At 35.2% G+C, this 26,452-nt stretch overlaps 1 protein-coding gene across 2 annotated transcripts; it reads left to right on the forward strand.

Annotated features, from left to right (window-relative positions):
• The first annotated feature begins 9,502 nt into the window (after nucleotides 1-9,502).
• On the forward strand, nucleotides 9,503-24,777 carry LOC145591479 (copper-transporting ATPase PAA2, chloroplastic-like). 2 transcript variants are annotated; one of them, XM_081647941.1, is made up of 17 exons: nucleotides 9,503-10,230; nucleotides 10,364-10,441; nucleotides 11,251-11,348; nucleotides 11,459-11,512; nucleotides 12,257-12,343; nucleotides 13,934-14,098; nucleotides 14,274-14,384; nucleotides 15,021-15,089; nucleotides 16,010-16,119; nucleotides 17,724-17,829; nucleotides 20,355-20,421; nucleotides 20,543-20,622; nucleotides 20,748-21,199; nucleotides 22,160-22,334; nucleotides 22,608-22,739; nucleotides 23,076-23,226; nucleotides 24,344-24,777. In XM_081647941.1, exons 1-17 carry the CDS (start codon nucleotides 9,600-9,602, stop codon nucleotides 24,457-24,459), a joined length of 2,682 nt encoding a protein of 893 aa, XP_081504067.1. In that variant the 5' UTR covers nucleotides 9,503-9,599; the 3' UTR covers nucleotides 24,460-24,777. The 2 variants fall into 2 exon arrangements, with proteins under 2 accessions (XP_081504067.1, XP_081504068.1); XM_081647942.1 differs by having other exon boundaries at nucleotides 20,543-20,572; nucleotides 20,752-21,199.
• The last annotated feature ends 1,675 nt before the right edge of the window (nucleotides 24,778-26,452 follow it).

Consider the following 26,452-nt stretch of genomic DNA (forward strand, 5'->3'; position numbering starts at 1 on the left):
ATTTTGTATTATTTTCTTTCGCGAATAACATATCTCATGTATTAACATGGGTACATTATATTTCATGAAAATTTTGTTAGAAAACACTTTGTAATTGGTTACTCCATATATGATAAAACAACACCTTTCTAAAAAAAAGTGTGGTACTTTGTGCATAGGAATTTTTTTAGTTTTTGCCCGGATTTTAGCCATTGACCCTAGTTTTGGCATTGACTATCGCATGTTAAACACATTCTTTCATTGAAAGTCTCTATTTTCTCCATTTCTTCTTCTCAACCTCTATTTCAACCATCATACTGCCATTCCATTGACATTCAAGTATTCAACCAACACTTCATCATATTGGACCCGATAGATGAATCCTGGAAGGCTATAAGTGTCCTCTAATCAGATAAAAAAAAAATAGAAATTCAATTTAATCCAAACCAAATTAGTAATTTGGGTCAAAATATTAGATTGGATTTAAATATTTTCAAAATTCTGATTTTCAAACCAAATTAGATTATATAGATTTGGATCCAAATAAACTAAAAAGCCACAATTCTAGAATCTTAAAATTGTTACAAACTACGATACTTGAATAATAATACATGAAGTAAAAATACAAAGCTAACTCAATTAAAATTGCGTAGATGTGGTTGCAACTTGTGCAATGGATTTGTTTGGTGGTAAAAAGGGAGAGTTGGTACCTGTTTGGTGGTAGCGTTTTGAGTATCGGGTAGCGTTTTGACTAGGTCAAAACACTAGTAGGTATAATTAATAGTGTTTGGCAAGGTAGCAGTGTAAGTAGCGGTTAATGATAGAGGTAGTGGTTGGATAGATTTTCACAAACGTTAGGATAACAAGCGTTTCACCCACAAAAGTAGCGGTGCATGTAAATCTCTGACTTTTTCTTATTCATCACGTCAAACATCTTTTTAAATTTCTCATCCAAATTCCTCCATCATCAAAGTTTCATCTCCTATCAAATTCCTCCATCATCAAAGTTTTTTTTTTTTGACGAGAAGAAAATGATTTCATTAATGAAAGATAGCCAAACGGCACTTACAAACAATTCCGAGGAAATCTAAAATCCCAATACAAATACAATTCACCTTAGAACTAGTTACATCGCAGATTCGATCAATGATAACTTGTTATTCAATATGATTTTAGGGCCATTTTGAACCTTGTTTACTTGACAAATTGGTATTTTGGTTCACTTTTACTCTATTATCGTGCATTTTTGTGTGAATCCTTTGCTTCACGGGTTGTTAGTGTTTTTGTTGAGTTCTTAGGTCCAAATACGACCATTTTGGAGCATATGGATGATAAACCGAGGTTAGAAGCTGAGACAAAGGATCAAAACCGAAGAAAAGGTAAAGAAAAGGGCCTAAGTGACCTTGCACGGTCGTGCCACATCCTGCACGTCCGTGCAGGGGTGTTCCAGCAAGCACCACCCTTCTGCCAGAGCCTGCACGGACGTGCAATAATGCAGCACGTCCATGCATCACCCCAAGCACGTCCGTGCAGGAGTCTGCACGTCCGTGCGACTTGCCCAGATCAACTCAAGCCCTCTGCCTTGCTCTGCACGGCCGTGCACTAGGTGGCACGTCCGTGCATCTTAAGCTGCACGTCCGTGTCGAGCCTGGCACGTCCGTGCTGACCTGCAGACGAGCCCGACTCTTGTTTTCTCCGTCCTTTTTATTTGGGGGTCATATAAATACTCCCCTTAGTTCTTTTGTACGGGCATCCAAGTTTTTAGAGCTTTCTCTTAGTTTGTAATCTTAGAAACACAAACACTCTCAAACATTAGTTAGATTTTAATTATTAGCTTGGAAATTTCAATCTCAATCATTGTAGAAGACAAGTTCCACCATTGTTATTCAAAGTTGAAGCTTCTAGTTACATTTCTTACTCTTCTCTTCCATTTTAATTGCTTTGATTGTTAATTATTTGCTTAATTCTTGTATGCTTAGATTGTTAATTAGCTTAATCTTTAGTTTGAATCTTGTTCATGAGTAGCTTGAAAACCTTAATTGCTTAATCTCCATGGATTGTGAGTAGTCTAATTTTCTAGGGTTTGGGTAAAACCCTCAATGTAGCCACTAATTACTTGTTGCATGTGTTAATTTGGTAATTGTTGGGTGTTAATTAGTTGAGCTTAAGTGGTTTAATTGCTTAGTTCTTGTATATGGCCATTGCTAGAACTATTATCCAAGCTTTCTCAACGAAGGATCGAGAGATGAACTTGAGTTAGCTCCCTTATTCTTAATTGACTTGAAATGCCATGAGAATAGGAATTTCCAATCAAGGGAATGTTTTTGTCATCGTGATTATGCTTTAATACTTGTTTTATGCTTTGTAACCACGAGAGTAGGTTGTATTCATGATTTAAGTAATCCCTCTAGCTTGAGAGAGTAGTTGGGTGCTTAGGATGACTTCCCCTATATTATCCCCTTAATTTACCATTGTTTGCTACATGCTATTTGTGATTTGTGATGAAGTTGAGTGGTATATCCCGAGCCCTAGAATCCTCTAAATATTGTTAATCTCCCCTTAGTCTTAGTTGATTTGAATTAGTTCATGTTACATAAACCAACTTAATATTGACTTCATTTAGCTTACTTTAAGCGGTAGTATCTCGGTGGTTGATTCAACGCCTCTCTTGGGTTCGACCCTTTCTTACCCTTGCTATTAGCTAGTGAGACCAAGATAGGATTTTATCTTTGGTAGGCTCGACGACGGCCTATCAATCAACGATCGCCTTTATAAAAATCTTCATCCGAAGCAATACAATATGCGAGTTAGCACTAATTCGGCTTGAGATTCACGGAAGAATAGCTGTTTGGGTGAAAAAACTCATATGGTCTTCTAGATACTTTTGGAGATTGTGAAACACTGAATCTTCAATCTTTCGCAGACGAACAAACAAATAAATTAAACCTAATAGAATAAACACCACCATAAGATGTGATCCTTTATTGAAAGCAATTAAACAGTTTTTCGGGAGCTCACTGACAGGGTAAAGTCGTATCCCCTAATCAAAAGTAAATACCTAAGTCCTCTAACTAAAGTAGATAGGGAAGTAGGGTCGAACTCCACAGGGAAACAAGTCTTTCTACTCCTAATTAATTATTATAATCTAAATTATCTAAGTAACCAATATTTTTGGGAATAAATTCTATACTACGAAGAGTAAGGTTGAAAGAAATAAAGTAAGGGGAAAATCAAATATTAAAAGACCTAGGGCATAGGTTCACTAATAAACAATATTCCAGGGCAAATCATAATAAGAAATCATCAAGCATTGACCAATCAGATTATAAAGGGCTTTCGCTACGTATTATAATCACAGAGTTAATTTACCGGTATTAAATCTCATCTGTCGAATCTCGACTTAACCATTTATAAATTAGTCCGCCTATTGAAACTAAGCCTAAACATCAATTCTCATCTGTCGAATCTCGAATTAATATAACTAAACTCATATAATTAAATCTGGCCAAACCTAATTGCATAGCATTAAATCAATCAATAGGAAATTAACTAAGCATTGATAATTAACAATCACAAAATTACCACTTCATATCATTTATTAGATCCCCATAAACCCTAGAAATAAAACTACTCAAGCATCATCATAACCAAACTAATCAAATGAATAAAGCAAAGCATAATCAAAGAAGTAAATAAAATAGCTGAAATTAAAAGAGAAGAAATTGTTACCAAAAGAAATCTGGATTAATGAAAGTAATTAAGAACAAAAGTTGAGAGAGAATTTAAGAGAGAGAAATATCCTAAGTAGAGAGAGAAAATCTAAAGAAGAAAAGTCCCCGAAAATTACGTACATAATTCGTACTTAAGACATCCCTCAAAACAAAAATTAAAACTAATCTAATCAGCTCTGAGAAAAACACGCGCCCGATCGAGCGAAGGGCCGCTCGATCGGGCCCGCCTTTTTGCCTTGCCCGCTGCTGGTATGCTGCGCCCGATCGAGCTTACGCTCACCCGATCGGGCGCGGCTCTCCCTTGAGGGTCTTTATGCGCGCAGCCGCCCGATCGGGCGTATGCTTGCCCGATCGGGCCGGCTTTCTTCTTCGAGGCTTGGATTTCGATTGGGCTAAATTCCTCGGCCCAATCTAAGTTTCCTCATCGGGTCTTGATTAATCGATCCAATAGCCCCGGTGTCTCATACCGAGCCCTTAATCATCGGCTCCTACCGATCCTGGGCTTCAAGAGTGGCCGTGTCCTTCTAGCCTCCGTAGTTGATCCATAAAAATCTGGGAAAATGCTCCAAAAGTGCAATTTCCTGTAAAGTACAACTAAAACTACGCAAACACTAGAAAACACAAATTAGTAATAAAAGTGGCTCTAAAGAACCAAAAACACCACTAATTATGACCGTGGGACGGGGGTAAAACACTATATAAATTGGATATATCACTCACCACCGATAAAAACACCGGTGGAAGCCCCTTACAAAAATTTACAATTGAGACCAGAAGAAAAGAGATGGAAGAAAAAGAGAGAGAAGGAGAAGATTGAAGGAAAACCTTCAAAAAAACGTAAAGAAAATCTAGCAATGGAGGCTAGAAAAACCCTCCCCAGGGAGAAACCCTAGAGGGAACAAAAAACCTTCCCAAGGAGAAAACCTAGAGGGAATTGAGACTCTGATTCCATCATCAAAGTTCTCTTGATTACCAATTATCAATTTATCATTGTTCAAGTAAGAATTCTCTCCTTAAATATATCCCTTGTTTCTTTGAATTTTTATTTTTTTATTTTGAGAATTTTTTTTTTTGAATTTATGATATGATTTTGTATTCTTTAATTCGTCTTTTGGGTATTCGGAATTAGATATGTTTATGTAATTTACACAAGATGATAAATTAGAGCCTTTGGTGAAATTTTGATAGAATTTAATCCCATAATTTCGAGTGTTATAATTATTATTAGATTTGTTTTTGCCACTACCAATTATTCAAGATTATGCTAATTTTTTTTCAATATATGGTCTTTGTAATTATCGATTTGTCGGTCATAGCTCTTCAAGGTTTTAGAAGTGATTATTCTAATGGTTGATTTACTCCTATGTTCTGACCTCGTATCTTAGAATTTATGGTCAAACAAAACAAGCTTGTAATGCCTATTATTCTTATATGCTAGGCCTTACCTATAAATTGAAATCAGAGTTGCAAAAATCAGAAAGTATTAAATATTTGTTATTGAGTTTAAAATATGTGGTGTATGTGCTATTTTGTTAATACTTGGTTGAATTGATGATTTTATGTGCTTGGTGGTTAGATGGCCTCATCATCGAGTAAAAAAAGAATAACAAAGGAAACACGGGGCTGTAGTTTTAAGTGGAGTGACGAGGATTCAATCACCCTTGTGATGTTTGTGGTGCATTTATAAAGGAAAATGGGAAGGCACAGTTTTTTAGGTGGAAGGAAATTCAAACGGATGTCGAACAAAAAATTGGTCTTGAATTAAGTAATCCAAATACTTGCAAGAACAAATATGATACAATGAGAAAAGATTGGCATCTTTGGAAAAACTTAAAACAATTAGAGACTGGTATAGGATGGGATCCAGAGTCGGGAAAAATTAACGCTACAAATGAATGATGGCAAAGAAAAATCAAGGTGTGTATAATTCACAATTTAATTTATTATATAATCTTCATATTAACAATTATAGTATGAAATTATTTTTAATAACATTTTAATTTTTATAATAATTTAATGTAGGAAAATTCAGATTTCCAAAAGTTTCGACTAAGGGGTGTAAACTTGGAGCTTGAACAAAAGTGGGAATAGTTGTTTGGATATTCTTATGCAACAGGAGAGAATGTTTATGTGCCCTCAGTAGACCACGTTGAAGATCTTACCATACAAAATGAAAATTTAGAGGAAGGGAACATTAATAATGATGGTGGCGATACCTAATTTCCAAGTGACCAATATGCTCAAGATTTACTTAACGATGAGGGGAATTTTTTTCAACATTTTATAGAGCAAGCATGTAATGATGCTAACTTAGGTAGTTCGGGAAGTAGGTCATCACAAGTGACTAGTGAAGCTGTAAACAATGACACTCGTTCTTCTAGTAAGATTCAAAAGCAGCCTCCATTAAAGTCTAATAGTGGTCAAGTGAAACGTACAAGAAGGCAATCAGCAGGATCTGCAATGATATCTAAGGGAATTATTGAAATGACAGAATGTGTTAAACAAATTAGTTAAAGTAGTACATCAAATGTGTCCACGATTTCTGCAGCAATGAATACCATAAGTCGTATGGTGGAAAATGAGTATTTGGAGAAACATAGTGAGTTTTGGTGCTTTGCTACTACTATCATTGGAGATGCAACTAAAAGAGAGATTTTTTTTAGTATGGAGGATGATGATAGCAGAGCTAAGTGGTTAGAATATCTATATATTAAGGGTAATAACTAGGACTAGTTTAGAAAAAAAAAATGTTTTGTTTGCTCTAGTGGTAAAATAAAATGGAGATTTGTTCTATGTGAAATATTTGGATTATTTGTGTTATGTATGTTTTTCCTAGAGAAATTTTTCAATATTTTTTATGATAGTTATATTCATGACTTAATTGGCAGGTTTGTTATTAATATGGATATTGATGAGGAAAGAATGCGCAAACTTTGGATTGCAATTGCATTTACAATATATTTGATGTCTACATATTTTTATAAATACATATACAAAGAACCATGCATGACTTCAATTCTAACAGAAGAGATGTGGGTAAAAGAAATGTTGATTGGCAATCCTATTCGATGTGTCAATGCATTTAGAATGGAGCCACAATTATTTTTAAGATTATGTAATGATCTATCATCGAAATATGGACTGAAATCTAGTTGTAATATGTATATTCACGAGAAAGTTGGCATTTTTTTATATGCAATTGCTCAAGGTGCCTCAAATAGAGTTCTTGGTGAGTGTTTTCAACGTTCTGGTGAAATCATAAGTAAGACAATTCATGATGTCCTCAATTCAATTTCTTGTCGAAAATTCAAGGGGCTTGCATATGATATTATAAGACCATATGATCCAACTTTTACTACACGTGTGTCGGCAAAAATAACAACAGATGCACGATATATGCCTTATTTTAAGGTAATTTCTCTCTCTCTCTCTCTTTTTTTTTTTTTTTTTTTGTTTGTTTGTTGTTGTAGTGTTATCATTAAATTATGTAAAGTTTTGATATGAAAGACTAATATTGATTGTATTTCAGGATTGTATTGGATGTATTAATGGTACACATATAGAGGCGTGTATACTAGAGGCTCTACAAATGCCTTATAGAGGAAGAAAAGGAATTCCTACATTTAATGTATTAGCTGCCTGTGATTTTGATATGTGTTTCACGTTTATATCAGAGGGTTGGGAAGGTTCCGCGAATGATACTCGTGTATTTCTTCATGCAATTGAATCTTCAGCTTTTAAGTTTCCTAAACCGCCTAAAGGTGTGGATAATTCTTTTAAATTATATTATATATTATCTTTAGGTAATTAATTAGGTAGTCTATGTTAATATTATTTATATTGTGAATTTGTGATGGGTACATACTATTTGGCCGACAAAGGGTATCCAGATCGAAAAGGTTATCTTGTACCATATCCAAAGACAAGATACCATAAGTCACAATTTGAAAACGAGCCTCCAAAAAATGAGCGTGAAACTTTTAATCGTTGGCACTCATCTCTTCGAAGTTGCATTGAGAGATGTTTCGAAGTTTTGAAGCAAAGGTGGAAGATATAAGAAGTATGCCACAATTTAGCATTGAGGCACAAATACGGATTGTGGTTGCAACATTTGCACTACATAACTATATTCGAATAAATTCTCCAGAAGATCCCCTTTTTCGAGTGTTAGAGGATTATCTTAATTTTATACCTTCACGTGAGCTTTATGATGTCTGTGTTACTCCCCCAAGGTCAAAATTGCATAGAAAGTTGCACTGAAATGAAAATCATTCGTGACAAAATAGCAGTTGCTTTATGGAAGGCGAGAAATGAGAGACGTCGATTATTATAAGAAACACTAGTATTCTCTTTTATCAAATTGCTTTGTTGTTTTTTTATTTTATATTATTATTATTATTATTATTATTATTATTGTTGTTGTTTTTTATGATGAGGATAAATGTATTCTTTTTTTTATTCTAGTACCTATGTAATTTTTCATATTATTATTATTATTATTAGGGCCTTTATTATTATGATTTTTATTTACCGATTTTATAATAAATTAATTATTTAATTAATAAATTTTATTATTATTACATAATCCAACCGCTAAATTTACCAAACACTCATACTATCAACAGCTGCTTTGACAGCTAACCTTCACCCGCTACTTGTTGACAGCTACCCGCTACCCTCTATCGCTAGTTTTGCCAAACATAGCTTGGTGGTGGAATGGTCACAGGGCCGTCTTCAGCAATTCGGTGGCCCTGTTCTAATTATAAAAAATCGGGCCCTTAATTTTTTAAAGGACTATTTTTAAAAGGTTAAAAATATTATTATTATAAAATGCCTTTTTTTTAGTACAATACTACAAATTATAGAGGAAAATGTTCATCGTATTACTAAGTTTAATAATAATTCAATAAAACAACAAATAAAAACTTTTTATTAAAAAAATATCATCCTTCTAACATTCTTTGTTTGAAAATTAAAAGGCACAGCCAAAGATTTAGGATGAATTTTTGGGTTTTAGGTTGAAAATGGTGGTCTATTACGGGGAAGAAGGTGAAATGGTAAGTTATGATTTATTTTTAATGAGTCAGCGGTTTTTTTTTTAAAAAAAAATAAATTATGGGCCCTAATTTTTGGGGCCCCCGTTATGCGGGTGAGAAAAAACATGTCCAAAGTTGGGCTTGAATGGTCATCGAATAGTGGCATGTCATGATTTTAGATGGCGAACACGATCGTTAGATTTACTATCGTTGTGAATTTAGAGTCTAGACAAGTCAAATATTGATCCTTTATTCTTTCAAAATGAACCCGACCCTTTTTAAGGCAAAGTGTATTTTAAGTCAAATAATTCGGATTATAAACCAATCGTATCTATTTAGTGATTTTTAAATAGTGAAATTGACATTGTGCCTAATTTAGAGTTGGCGAATTGTGTATGCTACTATTTCCTTTGTAATCCACACTAAATAGAGAGATTGAGGATGGGTCAAATATTAAGGGACAGACGAGGTACGAGTAGTTTACAACATGCATGTACCACTAACCACTCTTGTTAGTTGTTGAGCCAACTCGGTCGTTAACCCGTTATACTCGTTTTAGAGTAATATCATATCCTTATCTTAAACAATTAAAAACATAATTACGGAGTACATAAACAACACCCCATTTTTCACATGCAGACAAAATAATCAAAAGCATGCAATGACTGTACAACACGTGTCAAACCCACCATCTTCTTCAACCTCAAATATTAAAATTTTTTTTTTTAAAAAAAGAAAAACTAGCGCATTAAAATTTCTCTCTCCTCCATTTCCAACATCTTATCTATCTCTACTCCCGCCATTGTCAACGCTCATCACTTTCTCTTTCTCTCTCCTCCTCGAAGCTCCATCAATGGCGGCCAACCTACTCAAACTCACACTTTCTCTCTCCACCTCTTTCCCCTCCGCAACCGCCTCTGGCCACCGCTACATCCGCCGAACTCACTCCCCTATTCTCTCTCCTCTCCCGCACTATCCTTCTCTCCAACGTCGCCGGAACCCTAATTTTGTCGCAGCAAAGGCTGTCGAGCTAAATTTTCCGACATCAAACTCAACTTCGTCGCCGGGAAATCAAGTTTCGGCGGAATCTTCGTTTCTACTCGATGTCGGCGGGATGATGTGCGGCGGTTGTGTAACTCGCGTGAAGAAGTTGCTCGTATCTGACGATCGCGTGGAGTCTGCGGTGGTGAATATGTTGACGGAAACTGCTGCAGTGAGGCTGAAATCGGAGGTTTCCGGCGGTGAATTTGTGGCGGAGGAGTTGGCGAAGAGGTTGGAAGAGTGTGGATTTGAGGCGAAGAAGAGAGTTCCTGGTAATGGAGTAGGAGAGAGAGTGAAGAAATGGAAGGAAATGGCAGCGAAAAGGGAGGAATTGGTTGAGAAGAGCAGAAATCGAGTGATTTTTGCTTGGACTTTAGTTGCTCTTTGTTGTGGTTCTCATACTAGTCATATCTTGCATTCTCTTGGAATTCATGTTGCTCATGGTATTTTAATTTTAATTTCTAATTTCAGCTAATTTATTTGATTGTAATTTGAGTTTGATGTCTATAAATGCAACATTATGTTATTGAATAATTTGTGAATTTATGATTTTAATTTTGTGTTTTGGGGATACAGGAGGAATCTGGGATGTGCTGCATAATTCATATGTGAAGGGTGGTTTAGCTTTGGGAGCTTTGCTGGGACCGGGAAGAGGTTCGTGTTTTCGCCTTTCTATCTTTTCTTTTTTCGAGAAAGATTTAGATTTCTTAGCTGATATTTCAATTTGATGAAAGAATATACAGGATGTAATGCATGTACTTGAGATATCATGAAATCTGTTTCTCCATTGTAGAACTTTAAATTAGTGCTTTTTGCACAATTGGACTATTAGTTTATTAGATTATGGGACTATGTTTGAAGTTCTTTGTAGTGTGTTCATTGCTTCACTCCTTGAACTTAACGCAGTTGATACAAGTTGGTGCCAAGTTTCTAAATTCTTTTGTATTATTTGAGTTTTTTGAATTGAACAAATGTATAAACTATAAAGCTTGGCAAGATGATAACTGGAATATTGTCCTGAACTAGTGAAGATTGAAAACTCCAGCTTCCTAAATTTCTAAGTTGTAGCCTTTTCATCCTAGTTTCAGTTGCTTGTGTTAAACTGTCAACTTGCCTTGATCCCTAGGCCTATTTTGGACCTTGGGAGTTGGGACATTATATCAAGTATGGGAAAAGGTGGTTGTGAGATCTTTCAAAGTGAAGCATCTAATGTGAGTGGTATTATTGTATGTATTATAATTGAATATAAGCATCTTTGCTCTGCTGAAGTTAGCACGACCCTCCATGGCACTTTTACTGCTCCTTACTGTCTCTAGTTATTCCATTTGCATAGTTAAATTTTGTAAGCTACTTAACAGTTCGAGAATGTGACAAATTCTCTTTTTTAATGTTTTGAAATACCAAGTACTGTAGATCAATTTTGTTAAGAATTGAAGATTGACGTTGTGTACTTCTTGTATCAGGTTTGCTGTTTGATGGTATCAAGGCATTTGCCAAGGGTTCTCCAAACATGAATTCTCTAGTAGGATTTGGATCAGTTGCTGCTTTTATCTTGAGTGCTGTAAGACTGTTTTATCAATGAGCATTCTTACATTTCAATGCATTAATTTTGAATTATTTATCTGCTATTTTGTACTAATATTGTATATTAATTTTCTTTCCCTTGCCCAGGTCTCACTTGTCAGCCCTGAACTTGAGTGGAATGCTTCATTCTTTGATGAACCGGTGAGTTATCACATTTACAAGTTACAATGTTGCTATGATCTTCTTCTGCAATTTTCTCATTTATTTTTAAGGTCACTCAGCTGGCCACATTATATATTATAATGATGTTAAAATTAACTAATGTGTTTTGGTGTCTTCTTATTCAGTAGTACTTTGTATAATCTAATGCTATTATATTTAGGAATTCCTTTAGATCTGTTAGCAAATCAGACATAACCAAGCACGATATGTCGATATGTCAATATATATGACTATTGACTATCATCTCCTCCCATGATATAATGGATTTTATCACAATATAATTAGTAGATGATTAAAAAATGATTAATTACAAAGATTATCATATTCTAACAATGATATATGAGGGGTCAGTGTTTCATGGGAAATTGTCTCCCATTCCCATGATATAATGGATTTTACTTCTTGTAGATGATATGTTAAGAACAAGAATTTTGTGCATCTAGGAAACTTCCCCGTCCCTCCAAAGAAAGGACAAAAATAAGAGAGTAAAGAAAAAAAGGGATAGTGTTTGATGTATCAAGGGTTTTAGATTTCTTGAGATTTTGTTCCATTTTTTTTTCGTATATAATTTATGAAAGTGATGCTCAACATTTTAATCAATCTTTTGTTATTTCCTCCTCTCAGTCCCTTTTTTTTGGGTGTCTTTTAATTATACTTTTATTACTGATGCATGAAGGAAAGTGGTACATTTCTCATTTGGTGACATTGGCTTTTAGTATGCAGGTCATGCTTCTTGGTTTTGTGCTTCTTGGTCGTTCTTTGGAAGAAAGGGCAAGGATCAAAGCCTCTAGTGACATGAACGAACTTTTAGTAAGTGTTATGCTTAATATCTAGTGGCTCTTTTTAATGTTTGATCATGTAAATTCGCTTGAGAAGCTCAGCTACAATATTTACTTGAAACATTTTGACAGAACATATATAGTTCATTCTTTGCATCCATGATTCTATCCTTTACTTTTTAATAAGTTCTACTGCATCTCAACTTCATTTCTGTAATGGCTGTATTAAATGCTGTATGGGTGGCGACTGGAGAGGGCTGTGGGTCGTATTTTATAATGCAAAGCAATTTTATTTGGAGGCTCACTGTACAATTAGGAAAAGGCCAGAAACAATGTAGCATTATCTATTCTCTCTTTTTTTATGTCGGCCCGGGTTTTTATTTATGTGCTGAATGAGAGTATCATACATTATGAATCTTAGTTATTTTCTTTTCCCTGATTAGAGACGTGGTGGTTTTAGATTCTTTTTTTAGAAGTCTACGAAGGTGCAGTTTTTGTGCTGCTAATTATGGTATTCTACGAGATCGTGGGATTGATAGCTATAGAGCTTTTTCCCAGAACTTGTTAGTTCTTTGGATTCTTTTTTGCCTCGCTTATGTTCTTTTGCGCTTTCTGTTGATCAAGAAAGGGCGAGTCTCAGTCTTAGGCACAATATTTTACAAAGACCCTGTCATTGGAGGCAAATTAAGCAAGGGATTAGCACTGTTAGTTGATGTTTTCTAAAAAATTATCAAACGTATCTCATACTCAGTAATCAGCACCAACCAACTTTCCTCTGCTAGCACTAAGTTGACACCATAAATAATAATCTAAAACACCTTGTATCCGGTATACCTTTATCCCTGACATAATATTGTTATGATTGCTTTACTTCAAAAATAGGACACAGTGAGTATTTACACAAAAGTGGTTGGTTTATTGCGGACTCAAGATGGTGGCAGAAATTTGGCATATTATTTGAGATATACTCTATTCTAAATCACACCTTTTACTGGAAGAAATCAAAGCAAAGTATGTTTTCCACACTTCAATAATAAGATAGAATTTAGTTGGTAAGATACAAGCTTTATGGGACCTTTTAACTTGTGCTATATCCTAATTGTTCTTGTAGCCAATATTTTGCAAGGAATCAATATTTAGGGAAAGGGCACATTAGTCATAGTCTATTAGTAGTAACTTGGGGAATAAGCTAGAGGTTTGTTAGGGGGTATTTTCTATAAATAGACCTCATTAGGAGGAATAATCATCATGTTGAATATTATTGAGGATTGTTTATTGGGAGAGAGTGAGCCTCTCGAAACCTCATATTAGGAGAGAATCCACCTCTCGAAAGTGGAATTATCGTTCAATTAGTTGTAATTCTCATCTTAATACTATAATCATCCTCTTCCTTCTTAATTTCTGCCATTATTAGTGCTGTAACCAAGCTAATTCCTAGCATATTTCTAGACATCTTAAGAAGTGAGTGATAATCTTAATTGATTTTAAACTTGCATGTGATGGTTTCGTATGTTGACTGTATCATTGAATCTCAACGAGTGAGAGCTTAAGTGGCATTCTTTAGCTCCACAAATCCTAGACATCGATCATATCTTGACAAATTATGAATTTTATGTTGCAGTCTTTAATATCTACTCAAGCTCGACTTGTCATCACTTCCTCAGAGAGTGATTTGTCTGCCAACGAAGTGCTGGCCTCTGATGCCATTTGTATTGAAGTTCCTACTGATGACATTCGAGTTGGTGATACTGTGTTGGTTTTACCTGGAGAAACCGTACCTGTGGATGTAAGCCTATTATCTTATTGTTCTGAACTCTTTTGCTTCCTACCCAGTCCATCAAGGTGCAGTTTATCTGCTGGCGTCTTTTGACATTTCTGCATGTAAAATGTATGTCTGTGTAAAGAAAATAATTGTTGGCATGCATAATGACGATTTGTCTATGCAATTATATGTGTTCCAGGGAAAGGTAATTGCTGGAAGAAGTGTTGTGGATGAATCTATGCTTACTGGAGAATCTCTTCCTGTATTCAAGGAGGCAGGGCTTTTTGTGTCCGCTGGGACAATAAATTGGGTATGAAATTTATGCAATTAATGCTTTTCTAGTGCTGTGATTATCACAAATGGTTGTGTCTGATTTCCCCTGAAAATTTTATATGACATCCTGCACCTAGATTAGTATTGGTCCTCCAGAATCTTTGATGACCCATTTGTATTGGCTTTCTGTTAGAGGGGACAGGCTGTGTAAAATGCAAATGAGCATATTGTGAAGATTACTATTCCTAAAACCCATATAACTTATTGTATCACCTGGAATTTATACAAAGTGATACCATTACAGATTTACTTTAGTGCTTACAATGATGTTCCTGCCTAGGATGAAAGAGAAGAGTGTGATACTGTATGTTTTTGGCCCTAAACCAAATGATGTTTTACATGTACCCATGACTATCAAGACAGCTAACAGACAAGGGTTGGCTGGGACTACGGCAACTCAAGTCGTCTTAGGTTCACTTAAGAAATAACTAAATAGTTCTCATAATATTTTTTTCACTGCTGCGTGTTGCACACATATGTATTTGTTGATGTTTCTTATTAGAAATAGAAGCATTTTCAGGGAAAAGCAAAAATAAATTATATATATCTCTCTCTCTCTCTCTCTCTTTTTTTTCCTTCTTTTTTTTTTTTTTTTTTTTTTTTTTTCTCCCAGGATGGTCCTATAAGGATAGAAGCTACTTCCACAGGCTCCAACTCTACTATATCCAAAATTATTCACATGGTATGTAAATATGTAATTTACCATTTTGCATCTTTTAAACATATACTTCCTCTAGATCAATATGATTGCACCGTTTCTAAATGGCACTTTATGTAAAAAAGATGAAAGAGAATGTTAAAAAGGCAACAATACCCTCCTAAGGGTGAGTAAAGAGATGGTAATGGGGTCATGAAAGGAATATTTGAAGGACAATATGATTGTTTTTAGTCCTAATATTCCTACCAAATAAGATAACGGTGATTATTATGTAATTTCCGAAAAAGGTATATGGTTCAATTATATTGCAATCGTTGAAGTTTCAAATAAGCAAGAAGCAGTGACTCTCCATAAATGTGATCTATTCTGTTTTCTTTTTGCCAACAGTGTAAAACATCTTTACTTTCTAGTTCTTAGCTAATAAAATGATTGTAGTATTTGATATATCTCACACATACATACTCACTTGTACACACATGTGAAATTACAGTGATGAAGCTGCCAGCTTGCAAGAAAATTAAAAAATTTGAAGCCATAGTCATCTAAATTTCATGGCATAAGATCCCATTCAAATAACTAAGTTTTTACATATTCATAATCTTTAATGCATGATCACTAGCTATATCTGTCGATCTGTCATTAATATGAAATGTTAAAATGGAACTTGCCGACTTGAATCTTCCTAATCTGTTGCATCCCATATTGCCTTATCTCTTAATCCCTTAAATAGTAATGTAGTAGTGGGAGCTGGTTGCACCTGCAGGAACCGCCATGAAAATTTCTTTCCATAAATATCATGATCAGCATGTAATAGTTTAGGAACTTTCATGTGATGTAAATAAATTTGTTCATGGTTTATCATCAATAACTCAGGTTTCCTAATTTTCATATAATTCTTAGGGTAACATTTTTTATTATGTTTATATATGGCTTTGTATTTTCAGGTTGAAGATGCCCAAAGTAATGAAGCACCAATACAAAGGCTTGCAGATTCAATTGCTGGACCATTTGTCTACAGTGTGATGGCTTGTTCTCTGATGACATTTGCCTTTTGGTATGTCACTAGTTTTTAGATCTGGTTTTAAATGATACATCTGAACCTTTTCAATTTAAAAAGTGTGTCTGGCGCAAAGGTGGTACTAAAGGTGTGTGCCTATGTGCTTTTTTCCAGGCTTCAGACACTGAAATCTTTGCGCCTTATGCTGTAAGGTGTCAATAGCTGATGTGTAAGATAGTTTAAAAAAAGAAACCACGTGACTTTACTACAATGAACAATCAGATTTACTTTATAACTAGAGGAGAGAGAAAACCCATATCCCCCAATTTCATTCAAAGAACCCTAGCTATTGGTCACATTGCCCTTTCACCTTTTTCTCATAATTCTTTTTTAGACTTATTAACAGAAATTAATTTATTTTTTATTATATTTAAAGTGTGCCTTCGCCTTGCCTCTAGGCTCCAAGGACGTTTGTACCTTGGTGCGCCTCAAACTAAGCAGACGCTTATGCATGAGGGACTACTCGTGGTCAATGTGGGGGTGGTGAGTGATGATATACCGTACTGTAGCTACCTAGCATTACCCCATATGAGTTTCTTGCTAGACTCAATGAGTTTCTTGCTAGACTGTAGAATAGGGCTGTTTGGGGTCTCAACTCACTCATGCAAGTGATGCAACCATACCCATTGTGAAAAAGCCTTTTGTGATGCTTTTGATGAGCATAAGAGTGAAAACCAAAATTTTTTGAAACAGTGGCTTTCTTAAATTAATCAAATCTAAACAAATTTGGATATTGAGCTTATAGAGCCAATCGAGGTTGTTCTCCGTGACAAATGTCATACCGACCAGAACCCTTGAACTATTGACCCACACTCTTTACCTTGAAGCCAACCAAGGACTTGACATATGTAAAATCATACACCTTGAGAAGAAGAGATCTTTTTGTTCCACCATCCAAGGTTCCTAGCACTGTATATGAGCTCAATGATGTTTTTACACTATACCATTATTGTCTTCTCATCTTCATTGGCAAACCTCTAAAGCCACTTTGCCTTTGGACCTTTATTCATCAAATAGAAGGACTTGATGCCAAAACCTTGCTTGGGTGGACAAATCAACATACAACTTCCAACTTGATCCAATGGAAACCCTATCAAAATCGTTGATATCCTACAGGAAGTCCAGTTCAATAATTACAGCTTTGAAGCCCCTCTAGGCAGGATAGTGAACATGGACATATGTCAATAAGGAAGCTGAAAACTGTTATTTTTTATTTAAAAAAAAAAAAAAAAAAAACTCAATGTAAATCTACCCCTCACGACAAAAAGCTGCAAGTCTTTTTTGGGTTCTCTCAGTAATAGAATCCATGACAAAAATGCACTTGAAAGGTGCACAATAAGGAAGACACAAATTAGTTAAGGAAAAAATTCCACCGCACAACCTATAAAGTCAGCTATAGAGTCCAAATCAAACATCACCAACTTGAAATAGCACCGTCTACTACTGAAAGTTAGCCCTTAAGCCTGCAGACTGCAGTACTTTTAAAACTCAGTAGAGCGCATGTCAAGTAAACCAATTTATTGTCGTCAAGTCTGCAAACAAAATTTTATCATCTACAGTAAAGAGTTGTTTATATTTTTATTGCTTGTTGACTTTTGTAGGTCATCAATCGGGACAAAATTATTCCCTGATGTCTTGCTGAATGACATTGCTGGTCCTGAGGGTAGTACTTTGATCTTAAGCTTGAAGCTGGCTGTAGATGTGTTGGTAAGTAACAACACTCAATTTGACCTATACTAAGAAAGAAAATTATGCTTATGGTCATTTAATTTCTCCATCTAAGGTGATTCAGACAGAAAATAGGATGTATTATAAGGTTAATGTTACCAAGCAAATTATACTGTCATATACAATTTGTCTTTTCTTTTAATAGATTTTTTCAGTAGAATATATGCCCCAATCTGACGTGCTATAAGTGTATATATGCTTGCATCTCCCTTTTTATTTTGTGCACAATATACAAAAAGAAGTCTGTTGTACAACCACACATACTACACTGATAATTATTGAAATTTTTTGTTAGATTTTTTGTAATCTACACATCTGTTGATCATTCCTGAGAATTTTGCAAGATTTTTAGTACTCCACACATCTGTTTCCAGATAGTATACATTCCAAAGTGTGATACATATGATTTCTTTTGCCCTCTGTGTACTTTATGAATTTTCTATTGGTATTTAGACAATTGAATTAATCTAGTTATCCTTTTGGGATTTCCATCAATTGACTTTTCTTTGATCCTTATGCCTTTTCCTTTCTTGTTCTGCATGCTATCTCAGTCATCTTCCCATTTTATCTATCTTATCTCTTAATTGGGCAGTTTTTCCTATCAGCTGTCACTGAAGTCAAGACCCTGCCTTTTCCTTTTCTTCTTTTGGGGGGATGGGCAGTGACAAGGGTGTATAAAATCTTGCTGATGCAAGCTGAATCATCGAATTGTACACTCCTGCCAACTAAGCGGATGCATAACCATCATGTGGCCCCATGGAAGCATGCATGGCTAATAAAAAAACTGAGGATTTAGGAACATGCCTTTTGTTGTCCATTATTGTTCTATCAAACACCAAAAACTTACAATAGTAATTGAAATACCAGCCTTCACAATCAGAATACCTTAACTCATACTTGACTTCTTTCTCCCACCTTTTAGGAAGAAAGTTTTAATGTGCAAAGAGCTTACGTAATAAGATGCGCTTTCATCAAATAAGTGCTCCTTCAGGAGACTCTGAGCAGATCTCTCTCAAGACAGTATCCATTGATTAAAATGTTTTTCAAAAAGCAATCTTTCTTTTGAATTGATCATTGCAAATGGTGTTAGTGAACTTAACTTTTAATTAAAACCTATGAATATTGTCAAAATGTTTTGTAGATATGTATTTGCTCTTCACTTAAGTGAGAATCATGTGTCGTACTCTTATACAATCAATCCCCATGACAAACTTTTCTTATACAGTCCCAGTACAATATTTCTATCTGATAACAACTAGGTCATCACATGAAACACATCTTATGTTCCATTGTTGATCTATCATTAAATGTGTTTGGTAAATAGCTAGTAAAATGATATTATCCATTTTGGGTACCCAAAGTTAGGCTTAATTTCATTTCGGTGACCTCTATTTTTTATATTCTCGTTTTGATTAATTGAGGCTCATAACCTCCACCAAAGCAGAACTAATACCAGCAATCACTGACATGAACAAAACAATATGTTGACCAAAGTAGGTAGTCTTTATCTATAGTCTAAATTTATAAGCAATTTATTGATATGTTTTGAATCAATTATACAAAGTATATGTTTTCGGCCGTTGGATCAAAATTAATGTATCTTTGCAAGCTGCTGCAAATCCACCTGCTTTGATTGTGCTCAACATGTCAGCAAATTAATAGAGGTGTTGATTCTTTATATGATGGAGGATGTCACCAAAGTGAAATTTTGCCTATTCTAGGGTATCCAAGGTGGAAATCTTCCCTATTAAAGTATTAATATGTCCTTTCTTTCATCCTTTTCTTTTCCCCTTTCATCTCCACTTCTTAGCAGCCCTTATCTATATCTTCTTAGTGACCAGCAATAATCTTTCTCTCTATATCTCTTATTTTCTTCGCTGATGAATTTCAGCTCTGCCAAAGCTAAATCATCCCTCCCCTTTTTAATTACCAATAGACTGATAAGTTAAGCTTTACCATCTGACTTGCTTCGTCACAATTGTGTCTTTGTTCTGCATAATACCAATTTTTATAGCCTGTCTATAGGCAGTAAAACTAGTTATAATTGGTAAGGGATTTCCTGTAACTTTGCAAAGGAATAGTTTTTGCCGATGTTCAAGATAATGCAACATTGCAAATTTGCTACTCCACTCCAAAATTATGTGTTTCTTCTTCGTTAATTTCCATCACTTTGTTAGATATGGGCCATTAAATGCCAAATATATCTGGGGTGGAGTATTATCATGAAACTTGGCATGCGACTTTCCCTGCAAAAGCACACACAACCGCATTATCATTTAACTTATTTATCACCGCTTATCAAAGAGCTATTTATGCCCTCTTGAACAATCTTGGATTATTTTTTTTTTTAATTTTTTTTTTTATGAGAACAATCTTGGATAGTTATGTTAACTTAAAGGATACTGGTGGCATGCATGGTAACCTACCTCCCTCTCCCCAGGCGATGACAACTATTTATTTACATATATATCATGAACTTAGGCTAATATCTCTCTCTCACACAGGTGGTCTCCTGCCCCTGTGCTTTAGGCCTTGCCACACCCACAGCAATTCTAGTTGGCACTTCCATAGGTACGTAACTTTGGTCTTGCTTTTCTTTCTGCATAGTCGGACATTTTAAAATCCCATATATTCAAACTTCATAAATAATCAAAAATAATTTCTCTTTCTAAAGCGTATTCTTGATTATCAGGAGCAAGACAAGGACTTCTTTTAAGAGGAGGTGATGTGCTGGAACGCTTGGCTGGCATAGATTATATGGCTTTTGACAAGGTTTAATATATGTATTCAGTCATGTTCTTTGCTGAATATTTGAACTTGTTTGCAGAGCTGAGTTTAATTATCTTCGAGTATCTGAGAAAGTTAATCTGCTAATTAATTTTTGTGCATGTGTTTAGACAGGAACCCTCACAGAAGGAAAGCCTACTGTATCAGCTGTGGCTTCATTGGCTTATAATAGTTCAGAAATTCTCCAGCTTGCTGCTGCTGTAGAGAAAACAACATCACATCCGCTTGCAAATGCTATTTTGAGTAAAGCAGAATCATATGGATTGCAGATTCCATCCACAAGTAGGCAATTAACAGAACCAGGTTTTGGAACATTAGCTGAAGTAGATGGACGTTTGGTTGCAGTAGGTGCTTTGGAATGGGTTCGTGAACGTTTTGAAACGAAAAATCTCTCTGATATAACAGATTTGGAGCGTGCCTTGATGCTTGAATCAGCTAAACCAACTTCATCACTGGATAAGTCAGAAACGGTGGTGTATGTTGGACGGGAAGGAGAGGGTGTAATTGGTGCTATTGCAATCTCTGACGCCTTGAGGCATGATGCTGTGGCTACTGTGGCAAGGTACTTCAATTTCTCTTTTAAGTCTTTTGATAACTAAAATGGATGTCAATTCTTTTAAATTCTGTAGTTCTGTCCTTAAAAAAGGTATATTTTATGTCAAAATAGGGAGGCTTAGCAGACAGCTTTTACAATGCAAGTTGAAGAATGAAAGTACCATTATTTCTCTTGATCACACATCACAGACACTTCATACTTTATAGATTTATACAAGCATTTTTACATAAGGATATCTGGTTCCTACTCTTCCTAGTTTCGCATTAAACCTATGCAGGATACAGCTGCAGAGATTATCTCTATATGACCTTCTCTCTCTCTGTAATTATAATTATGTATGAAGTATTGGAGTTGTACCAAATTTTGGAATTTTTGTGGAATACTACATGTGCGATGTGCTTAACAACATCTCATTTAGTCACTCTCGACTGGAATTTAGCACCAAATTTTCCATGCATTTATATTTCATTGCTCCATTCTTTTCTGCTAAAGCGCTTATTGCCTGATGGCCTTGCTTGCCCTAAACTAGGTAAATATAATGGTGATATTTGACCATATAAATTAGGTGAATGAGCTTTTTTTGAGGTTAAAAATCTACAGTATGCTTAGCAAAAAATTTCTACCCCAGTTCTTGATTTTTGGATACCCTGGCTCTGTTGTGTTTCTAAAAGCAAACAGTAGCCATTTGGGTATGCTTTCAGAAACCATTTTGTTTAATTATATTTCTTTAGCTTTGCCAAATGCTTTGTTCGAATGTACTGCTTGCGACCCAATATGTAGTGATGTTCTTAGATTAGGTTGCATAAATATGATTTGTTTACATTTCAATTATACCTCTCCCCGACATCCTTTCTCTATGATATGGTTCAAAAGTTGTGGGCCTCTAATAATTCATTTACCTGCTTATACAATTACTATAATAAGTTTACATGCTAATGCTGGATCTCTTTTCTTCCCGTTTTGAAGGCTTAAAGGGATGGGAATCAAACCCGTCCTCTTATCTGGTGACAGGGAAGAAGCAGTTGCAAAAGTCGCAAAAATCGTTGGAATAAGTCGTGAGTTTGTCGAGCCATCCCTGAATCCTCAGCGGAAATCTCAATTTATATCAGATATACAAGCTTCAGGACATTGTGTTGCTATGGTATCTAGCCTCTTTGGATGCTCTAGCTGCTCATTAAGCCCAAATCTTGCAATCTTAGCTTCTGAATTTTTAGCCTTTTGCTTTTATGTAAAATTATCTACTTATGTCCACCTCGCTCGCTGAAAATTGGGAATGGTTTTATAACGCATGATTTTTTCTAGTTAGTCTTATGTTATTTTGCATCATGTCTCCTTGAGATCTGCAGTCCTTTGTATAACCTATTTTATGTTGCTTCCTTGCATGCTTTTATCCTAAACATCAAGTTCCTTGCAGGTTGGTGATGGTATAAATGACGCACCTTCTTTGGCACTTGCTGATGTTGGAATCGCTTTGAAAACTGGGTTACAAGAAAATGCTGCATCTGATGCTGCTTCCATTGTACTTCTTGGGAACAGACTTTCACAGGTATCTTCTGCATGGAAATTCAAAATATGCAGTGTCTGCTGACACGAGTATTCAAGTGAATAATTGAAAATTGTGATAAGACTGCAAAATATCTATTCTTGGAAGACCTTCTCTGGCACTATATTGTTTTTTTAAATATGATATTTCTTCATAATCTCTTCACCGTCCATTAGCATCCCCCCATTGCCCCTCTTTTGGTCCTTCCTCAGGATTGCCTGCACAAGCTGACTGTCGCAGGCAATATCAGCTTCAAAATATTCCAGCTTATAGCTTTCAGCATCTCAAACTTCCTTGTGTAACTCTCTTTCTTTTCTCACTTACCCTTATTCATTGCAGGTTGTAGAAGCTGTTAATCTAGCTCGCGCAACTATGAGTAAAGTACATCAGAATTTATTGTGGGCAGTTGCATATAATGTTGTTACGATTCCAGTAGCTGCTGGTGTACTGCTTCCCCATTTTGATTTTGCTATGACGCCTTCTCTATCAGGTATAGTTACATGACAACTGAGATACCTGGATTAGTGGTAAAGATTGTATTAAAAATTACTTCTTCGCCTAAAGGTAGCTAGGTCCTATATATGGGATGGGAAGGTTTGGTTTCTTCCTTTGATCATAAAGAAGGAAGGATTAGGAGGGGGGTCAGCTTCTTCCTATTGTGTGAGCATAGAGTGACAAACAGTTCTTTTATAATTATGTGTAATTTGGTATATCGATTCCCTTACCTTAATGTTATACAATACCATTACCTTATTGTTTATTAGAATCTTCCTTCTAGAGCAGGGCAAGGAATAGGAGGATAGTGATCAGATGCACACAGCCTCGTAGAATTGTAAAGCCCTCTAAAGTTTCAAACAAATTCATTTTTTATATACCCTTGTTCTGAAGGTAACTCTTTGGTTAAACACCTAATACTAAGACAGTTTAGTGAGGAATTACTAAAATATATGTAGTTCATTGTACTGTAAGATACATTTCAATGGAACCTTAGGAACAATAAAATATGCTTTTCTGGTAAACTGCAGAACATATTGCATGCTTAATACGAAGTATGCGATTGCATTTCCTGCAGTCAAAGAAGCGGTGGGGTATGAGAATTAAGTGGGAACTCGATGGTAGAGATCCCACCTCTTAACTATGAGGTTGGAGGTTCAATTCTCATCACCCCAACTTTATGATTGAGGTAATCATGATGGCTTATCCCTGGGTAAACTCCTACTATCAGTAAATGTCTGATGTTGATGATACTGGGGAAACGGAGCGAAAAACCCAGCAACAGGAGCATTATGACTTGTGAGATCATGTGACAAGTCTTGAACCTTGGCTAGATTAACAAACAAGATTCTAAATATTTAAAGTCTTCTGTTTTTTTTTCGTGTTTAATCAAGCATTTACGAGCTGCTAATAGTTACTTTTTTAAGTACACGTTCAGCCTAACATTTTAAGTTTACAAGTGATGTTTAGTTCTAGCACTTAGGGGACCAACTCTTAATCTAACTAAATTATGCATTGATACGAAGGCATCCCAAACTACGCTTGAAGGTAGCAAGTATTTGTCTGCCTATAGATGCTTACTGATTGATTCTTTTTATTTTCAATTATATCAGGTGGGCTTATGGCTTTGAGTTCAATTTTTGTGGTCTCCAATTCTCTTCTACTGCAGCTCCATGGTTCCGACAAAGAGAAGAAAGAACCTGCCTCAGGACTTCTGAAACAAGTCTGAAATTATTCATAGGGATTCCCCTTTTCATTTATAGAGATGATACCTTGACACAAAAAGGCACCATGCTCCACAGGCTGATAGGTGTCTTCTCCGACAGGGTCACTGTTTTGGCACGAAACCTATGCAGGCTACATTTGAAGAGATTATATTCCAGTTAATCTTGTAAATCTGTATTAATACATCCGGTTATGTTGTAAATGTGCATCATATTTCTATGGTTGTAAGAAAGAGCATGTCTCCCCTGTAAAATGTATTAACATTGAACCTAGCTATTCTATTATTGGCAAAATTTTGTCCCTTGACATTTAATTTTTGTAATCCCTCCAAGCATCAGTCTCCCTCGCTCTTGATCTCTTCGTGTTCTCTCTCCATCAAGAGATAATTGCATAGTCCTTGAGTAACATTTCCACCTCAATTAAAAAGATAACGAGCATTGGTTCGAGATCATGCCATCATACCGTTAATTAACCTGTTCTTTGTCATCATTCTTTTTTGACGCTTTTGATTGGATATTTGGGTACAAGCTGGTGCCTTGGTGCTTAGTGTGAGAGGTGAAGCGAGGACAAGAGACATAATGAGGTAAGTATGAAAATGACCATTATACATGATTACATAGACATGCAAATCGTCAGGTCTCTTTCTTGAGCATCATTGAGGGTCGCTTAGTAAATGTGGGGTTGATCCAATGTCTTCAAGATTTGGAAGTAATTGCATTTTCGGAGTTTTCGGACCTTACCGATTTCTCCGCATCACTCGGAGAAGCTTATCGCTTATCCTTCTTCCATATATTTATATGGTTTTGAAAGTAATACTGACTCATAAAATAGGAGTGAGTGGTGAGATTAGAACTTAAGGTCTGTTCTGATTTACTGAGCTGAACTGAACGTAACTGAGCCGAAATAAATTGTTTATGAGAAAAGGAATTTATGAGCTGAACTAAATTGAACTGAACTAAACTGATTGGAGCTGAACTGAAATTAAGCTAAAGAGAACAAACCCTTAATAGGTAAATTTATGATATACGGAGTACTTATTTATTATTTTGTCATAAGTGTGAGATGGTATTACAATAACTTATAAATTTTTGTTATTTATTTCTACGGATTAAGGCTTGTTCTAGTACCTATTTAACTTTTTTCTTAAAAATTATATTTATTAGTCTCATTAATCTCATATATCAAGATTCGAGCATGTCCTAAATTAAAGGTTTTATCTAAACAACTCATGATGCAAAAATCTTCCTTTCATCTTTAATTTTACACATCAATCTTTTCTCTTTCTCTTTTAGAGGCCAACGATTCTACAACGCACATGAAAATATTGAGTGATAGTGGTGCCCGCTTCTTATTAACAAGTGCACAACGTACATGCGTATAAAATTGTGCATATTTACTCGCCTTCTTTATGCACACATTTTCAATTGACGCAAATGCATCTAATAATTCTCCTAGAGTCCCGTCGCAATTGTGTGGTACATTGCATGCTAAGATTGCTAACTTCTCTCCGGCCACTTCACTAAAAATACTATGGCCCTGTTCTTTTAAGCTTCTGGACAGAGCAGAACAGATTTCAGGATAGCAGAGCAGAGCCGAGTCGAGCCGAGCCGAGTAGAGCAGATTTCAACATTATCATGAATACTATTATTAATGTTATTATTATTAATGTTGTTGTTATTGTTATTATTATTATTAAGTGCATATGCCATTGATTTAGGTGAGTGAAAACATAAATAAATGTGTACCATATTTAACATATGTTAATAATAGAAAGATAAAAGAGAACAGTTTACTTATATTCATTTCACAAAAAATTTAAAATAAAATGATTTAATGAGTAATAATGATTTTACTTGTAAATATGTCTTAATTATATATTTTTAGCCCTCAAAATAATAATGATATACAAAGTATTACTTGAAAACAACCTCTTTTTTTAAATTCTTAAATTGTATGGAAAGATTTGAAAAATAATTCAACTCAATGAACTAACAATC

Source organism: Chenopodium album, chromosome 18, assembly GCF_948465745.1.
Source record: "Chenopodium album chromosome 18, dcCheAlbu1.1, whole genome shotgun sequence".
NCBI classification, from domain to species: Eukaryota; Viridiplantae; Streptophyta; class Magnoliopsida; order Caryophyllales; family Amaranthaceae; genus Chenopodium; species Chenopodium album.

Bases quoted from the DNA above. Each gene is read 5' to 3' on its own strand.
- LOC145591479 (XM_081647941.1), top strand. From the start codon at position 9,600: ATGGCGGCCAACCTACTCAAACTCACACTTTCTCTCTCCACCTCTTTC. The intron at 14,385-15,020 runs GTATGAAATTTA...TTTTTCTCCCAG, and splicing joins CCGCTGGGACAATAAATTGG to GATGGTCCTATAAGGATAGA. The intron at 16,120-17,723 runs GTATGTCACTAG...TGACTTTTGTAG, and splicing joins CTGATGACATTTGCCTTTTG to GTCATCAATCGGGACAAAAT.